Below are 6,673 nucleotides of genomic sequence, written 5' to 3' on the forward strand. Positions count from 1 at the left end.
GGATTTTCTTCCGCATGTATTTCATGCCTTTGAACACAACTATAACGACTAACTCGTCAGTAACTAGAAACTCAATTCGTGACAGTACTTGTATTTCTGATGCGAGCTTAAAATTAATTTTCGCTTTCACTTCTTGGATGACTTCTTAAAACGTCTGTATTGGTTGTAAGCGAACGGATCCACTAGCTGATTGGGACGTCCTCGTAACTGTTGTGTTATCAACGCCTGTTGTTGCTCCTTTTGTTGATCGTTTTGCTGTTGCTGTTGTTGCTGCTGCTGCTGTTGTTGTTGCTGCTGTTGCTGTTGTTGTTGTGTTAGGTTTTGTTGTCCTTGCTGTGGCGACAAGTTGCTGCCGAAAGCGCCGATCTGACCAAATTGTCCAAACTGGCCAGCATACTGCGCCGGCAGATTTCCCGAGTTAAGGGTATTAAATGGCTGCTCAGGCTGAAATTGTCCAGAACTTTGTTGTTGGAAGTTACGCTGCTGCTGCTGCTGCTGTTGGGGCGTCAATTGCAGTTGCTGTCCTGGCAATGGCCGATAAGCTGTACTGGGTGGAGGGAATTGTCGGTAGGGTGTCTGATAGGGATTCAAGTTTGGATTCAGCACGCCCTGTTGATAAGGCTGGCTGCCTGAAGGGTACTGTGGCGTCGCTGGAATGTGCGTGCCCTCAGCTCGAAAGCCTGCAAGGGAAGATATGAGTTGGATGAGCAGATCCAGTATAACAAATGCAAACCATTTTCATCGGCAATGTAGCGCACTGTGATGGGCGTGCCCTCGGGCGAGGTGTACGAGTACGAGCCCTGTATGACCTGAGCCTCTACAGCCTCGCCATAGCCTAGATTCTTGACATAGCCCTGTGCCTGTGCCGTTGTGCCATCGGCAGTGGAATACCCATAGGAGAAACTGCCATCGAGGTTGAGCTCATTCTGATAGGCGGTGATGGGCACATAGTTCTGCTGGTTGTACTGATTGTAGCGATAAGGATTCTGCAAGAGAGAGAGAGAGAGAGAGAGAGAGAGAGAGAGAGATCGAGGTCAATAGTACGTAGAATCTGGCTGGCAGCCGGAGACGGTTACCACAGCTCCCAACGGAGAAACCGGTGCAATTTGCGCCGACAGCGGGCTAAGGGGATTCAAGACGTTAGCTTGTGCGGGAAAGAGTCCTTGCTGACGTAGTTGTGGTTGCTGCTGCACCTGTTGCAGTTGCTGGCGCAGCTGAGGCTGCAATTGCTGCTGTTGTTGGCGCCGTTGAAACGGCGTCTGTTGAAAGGGCGTATTGGGAATCTGGCCATTGCAAATACTCAAGAATGTCAGCCAAAGCACGCAAAGATCTATAAACTAAACACACAAACACTTTAGGCAATTGTTCTGTCCGACTCAATTAGGCGGAATCATGTTTACCCGCATCTGCCGCACTCTGCTCATTTATGGGCCGCTAATCTGACGTGCTCATAAATTGTTTTCCGAATGAAAAATACTTGTACTTCTCAAATTTCACGCTCGATAAATTTGATGTTTCACTTTCGCGTCAGATTGTGGGAAGTGCCAGCTAGTTGCCTGCCTGCCTGTCTGCTTTTTGAGATGCCACTAAACACTTGCACTTACGAAAGCCGCACGAAGACTGCAGCTGCAGCGTAGCACGCGAGTTCTATTTATACGGCGTCTAGAATATGCAACAAAAGCGAGGCATTGGGGTTGGGGCCCTAAAGCGCAGCTCAATCATAAGAACTACCGCCCAGTACCAATAGCAGAGGCTGCAGCTTTGCCACTTCCTGTGCTCACTAGCATGGCCGTATCTGTTAGATAAACTACACTGCCCTCGTCGCAGTTGCGATCTTGATTTTGATCTTGTTGGCGGCGCTTGGGCATTGGTCGTTACTTGTCGACTGCTGGCTGATGGCTACTGGCTGCTGGCTGCTGGCACTTGAGCCACTTGCCGACATGTAATTTATTTTCAGCTTACAATTCGTGTTAACAAGTTTGCGGCTGGCAGCTTTATTGGCTTTTTATTGGCCATTGACAGAAGGACAAACAAATTTGTTAGCTGGGCATGTTGCAGATTGTTATCTTCATGGTTGCAATGCTTCTGTTCCGCTTTTCCGCTGTTTTCCCGATGCGCAAATTTATTTATGACACACATCAGACTCCTATGAGTGTATTGGTGTGTATCGTATCTCTTGGATACGCACACCTTGCCGGCTGCTTCATGCAAATAAGCAAGCGTTTTTGCTCCAGCTCTTGTCTTTATTCTATTGAGGTGTTTGTAAGAGTTATGTGTTGATGGCTTTGCTGGTTTTCTGATTTTTGGGGTTGTGCGCCAATTCTCGTTTCATGGGTAGGCTCAGCGTATACGTAATATGATTTTGTTTTGGTCAAGGCTTTATGCAGCGGATTGAGAAGTATTTTTATGACAGCAGGGTAGGTTCATTTATCAAAGGCACCCCTATCTACGGGCTGCCACTCTCAGACGTCTTGTGAGTTTTTTGCTGTGTACCCGTAGATGCAAGGCATTGTTGTTCCATTGTTGTTCGCTATGAGCAACTTAGTCATGCGTCATGTTGCTCATGCTCGATGCTAAGGCGTTGTCTGTGCCCCTTATGTTCGCAATAAGTCATTTTTTATTGCATTGCCTCTATTTTATGCCTGTGTTAATGGTTTTATTCAGATTTGTCATCTGTTGCTCCTATAATTAGTACATAAATACATAACTTTTTAATTTCATCCTCTGCTTGATCTTTAATTGAATTTTTATGTAAATTTAATGATATGACGAGCATTTTTGATTCAAAAATGAGATCATGGATAATGAGGAGTCGTTCAATATGTCAATTACCATAACTGCTAATGTTAGTTCAAATTGTGTTACATTTGAAATCGATGGCGGAAAATATTGAAGCATCATTCAGACATTTTTTATACATCCGCACTTAAGTAGTATAACTTTCAGCCTCTTGGATAGTTTAGTATTTACAAAAAATTTTTTCTAGCTTTTGTACGTGCTGAGACGCTTGCGTTCATCCAGACCGATTGACAGGCGGGCACGGCCATATCGACTCATCTTGTCATGCTGATTTGCTACGCCTACTTCTGTGTGTTACAAATATTCGCACTAAACTAGTTTACCCTTTCACCCTTTGGGTAGAGAATATAAACCGACTTTGGTATTTATTAGTTTTAATAAATATAACTCATTTTATTCCAAAGTTCCATGGAAATAGGTAAACGATTGGGATTCAATTCAATTCGAAGACTTTGGGAGAGGTTGTTAAAATTTCGCTATATTTGATATGAAAGCTAGAACCATTTGGTACAGTCTTCGTTATAATTGCAAGAAGATCGCTTTTCTGGATGAATGAATGAATTTCTCACATCTGCAGACTTACTTTTGTGTTATTTATAAAACGTTTGTCTTTTAATGACACTTTAAATAAGCGATTTTATGGTATATTTTTGAAATTTCTCTTATCTACTGGGTAAATTCAAGAATCTTAATTATGTTGCATAAAATATATACATATACTAGAGAACGGTGCTACCTATATGAAAAACTACTTTTTAGTGCTTCCACAAGAACCAATAATATAAATAATATACGACAACAGCTTGGCCGTTCTGAGCGGCAATTCTTTATTAATGCTATTCGCCTGTGGAATCAACAACCTCAACATTAAAATAAAACAAGTAAAATACTCTGTATATATGTTTACAATAATTATAGAAAATAAAGAAAATTAAGAAAAAAAAAAAATTGATCGATTTTACCTCTCTCGGTATTCGAACTCACGTAAAGGGTTTATAATTGCACATTTACATAGCAATTGCGCCTGTGTGAGTGTATGTATGCCTATGCGCATCTATTCGTGTGTGTGCATTTTCGCAGTCAACCAAACAGCAACATCAACAACAGCCGCGGGCAATAACTTCTTGTTAAATCGGTCTATCATAGTGAAACTTGGCATACGGACACATAATAATTTTAGTTCGAAATTCCAAGAATTACGGGAGTTACGATTTGCGTGGTAGAGGGGGAGGGAGGGAAATTCCAAAATATACATTTTCTGCGTATTCACATAAGGCATCTGGGACTAAAATTTGGTGTTCCTAGGTTTTATAGTCTCCGAGATATAGGCGATTATACGAATGGAAAATCGGGAAAACCCCCATAGGGGGGAAGTGGGGGGAAAATCAAAAAAATAAAACAAATTCGTATAGAATACACACATAACGCATCTTTGTGCAAAATTTGGTGTCTCTATCTCTTATAGTCTCTGAGATCCAGGTGTTCATACGGACGGACAGACAGACAGACAGGGTTAGATCGACTCGTTTCGTCATGCTGATCAAGAATATATATACTTTGTGGGGTCTGTTACATTTTTCAGCTCCCGCAAACCTAATATACTTCTGTACATTTCATGTACAGAGTATAATTAGTAGTGCATCGCAATTCAAGGATAAATTAAATTTGTTCTTAAAAAATAAGTAACCAACAATATAAAATGTTCGTAATAATAAATCATACATTAAATAATCCCTAAATTTAATAAATTAGGTTAAGTAGGTTAATGAAATCGTCTTAAATGTTTCTCCATTAAAATTGTTGGTTTTTGTGACTAGTGCAGTAATTTATAAGAATTTATCTTGTCGCACTAGGAAATAATAATAATAATAAATAAATAAATAAAATAAATAAACGTTTCGTGAATTGTTATATTTAATTCACCAGGCTCAATGGCAACATTATTATTCCATTCCCGAATGAACTAGGACAATAAGTCATTTGGCAATTCCAACTTTAGAGCTTCGATTGATTTCTGAGGATGAGTGTATGAGTATTACTTGTAATTGGCACATGTGTTGCATTAACATAATTAAATGCCATCTTCAATCTCTTTTGTTTGTTCATATTTCCCCTACACTTTTTAAAAGCATCGCAACTTAAATAAATACTCATATAACGAATATGATTTGCATCTAAATATAGAAGATCATATAACCTTTTATGGTTTTTGACCACCAAAAAGTATATAACTATAATGTACAATGCTGTCCAGGTGGTCAGGGGACATCCCCACCCCATTTTGTGCCACCAGACACTAGAGCAACCGTACTTGAATTCCATTGACCTGTATTTATTCCAGTGGCGCGCAGAAATAAAAATAAAACCGGTAAGTATCTTTGCCGGCGATTACATCTTTGCCAGATCCAGATCCAGATTTAAATTCAATTTGTTCTTTGAATTTATCTAACGAGCCTAAAAGTGTGCTACGAAGAACTTTACGCAACTTTTGTTTGTTTTAAAATATTGTGGCATCCTATGGACTTTTAAATACACTTGCAAATAGTGCTAAAAGTATGAAAGTGGACTTCCCACAATAAAAATACACATTAGCGAAAGCAGAAAAACCAAGAGGTTCCGGTTAGAGTTAATTAATAAATTTATGACGTATTTTTATTGTCTTTTTTGTTTATAAATGTAATACTGTAATTATACTGTTATTACTTACAATAACTTAAATTAAACTTATAGAAAAATACAAATACAGCTTAAACTAGGAGTTTAGTCTTATTTAATTATTTATGATTTATATAAATCTATTGGCAAGATCAGCGGGATGTGACCTCTTCAGCCTCCTTCTTACTACTCTTCTTCCTTTTCTTCGCCGTTTCAGCAGGCGCTTTGCTTATACATTCGCAGGCGCTCCATGTATTGAGCAGCCTGCTTATTTAGCACGTCACCAACTTTCTGCACCCCTAGATCCTTTTCTATATACTGCCGTTTTCAATTTTTATTGTCCGCAGTCTCTATGATTGTATTCGATGCGATTATAAATTATGCATTGCAAATTGATAGGGATTGAGCCAATAATTACAACTTTGGCAATTCAAATTAAAATGAATTCAATTTGCAATTTTAATTGTTCGCGAAGCCCCTATGACCAGAACAGTGAAAAATGAAAATCTATTGCAAATTAATGCGAAAAAAATTCAAAAAAAGCAGCACCTAAACAACATATGCCCGCCGGCAACTTTTAGACGAAGATGCGGGTGCGGTTTTAATTAATCGCTCGATTGTACAAATACAGAGTCGCGAAGCGGGTGGCAAGTGCGTCCAACATTGCAACACCCTTTTTGATGGATGACACGACTTGTGATGGAAATGAAATCATGGCTCGGCAAGTGCCCATTTGACATTTCGCACGCCTAGCGCAATGAAATACATAATTCATTTGGATTATGGGTAGATCTGCAATTGCATTTGCATTGCCGATTGAAATTATGGCAGGTAACCGGAGCCGAGAGGCCATCGCCAGCAATATCAGAGCAGTGTTCAATCTGGCCGCACTAATTGATTCAATACGTACATACTTGTATATGCGTACCCAAGCTTCTGTTCCGGTTGCAGAGTGGTTACATGCTTTTTGCCGATTGGAAAAGGTTAATGTGTCGTCTTTAAGTTATGCACGCGTTGGCATTGCTGCTCAACTTTAATGTGTTTTTGCATTAACAAATGTAACAGTTGGCGCATAAACTGCCTGCGAACGACGACAACATTTTTGTAATGTCAGTCAGCAAGCTGCATTCGCGAAATACTTACTTAGTATTGCGAACATGAAACCAGGCATTAGAATCAATTTATTAACACCAGGCACTGGCAACTGGGCGTTACGCCC

General features: G+C 40.0%; 1 protein-coding gene across 1 annotated transcript; it reads right to left on the reverse strand.

Moving 5' to 3' along the window:
• Positions 1 to 108: 108 nt before the first annotated feature.
• Positions 109 to 1,545, reverse strand: LOC115633991 (putative mediator of RNA polymerase II transcription subunit 26). Its single transcript, XM_030531514.1, has 4 exons — positions 1,401 to 1,545; positions 1,077 to 1,337; positions 734 to 986; positions 109 to 680 (listed from the first exon to the last, which is right to left on the reverse strand). Exons 1-4 carry the CDS (start codon positions 1,422 to 1,424, stop codon positions 127 to 129), a joined length of 1,092 nt encoding a protein of 363 aa, XP_030387374.1. The 5' UTR covers positions 1,425 to 1,545; the 3' UTR covers positions 109 to 126.
• Between the last annotated feature and the right edge of the window lie 5,128 nt (positions 1,546 to 6,673).

This window comes from Scaptodrosophila lebanonensis, unplaced genomic scaffold (genome assembly GCF_003285725.1).
Source record: "Scaptodrosophila lebanonensis strain 11010-0011.00,11010-0021.00 unplaced genomic scaffold, SlebRS2 tig00000001-arrow-pilon, whole genome shotgun sequence".
Classification (NCBI taxonomy): domain Eukaryota; kingdom Metazoa; phylum Arthropoda; class Insecta; order Diptera; family Drosophilidae; genus Scaptodrosophila; species Scaptodrosophila lebanonensis.

Coding starts and splice junctions, on each gene's coding strand:
- LOC115633991 (XM_030531514.1), bottom strand. CDS start 1,424: ATGAGCAGAGTGCGGCAGATGCGG. Junction 1,338..1,400: donor GCAGAGTGCGGCAGATGCGG/GTAAACATGATT, acceptor TTGTGTGTTTAG/TTTATAGATCTTTGCGTGCT. Junction 681..733: donor CTACATTGCCGATGAAAATG/GTTTGCATTTGT, acceptor CTTCCCTTGCAG/GCTTTCGAGCTGAGGGCACG.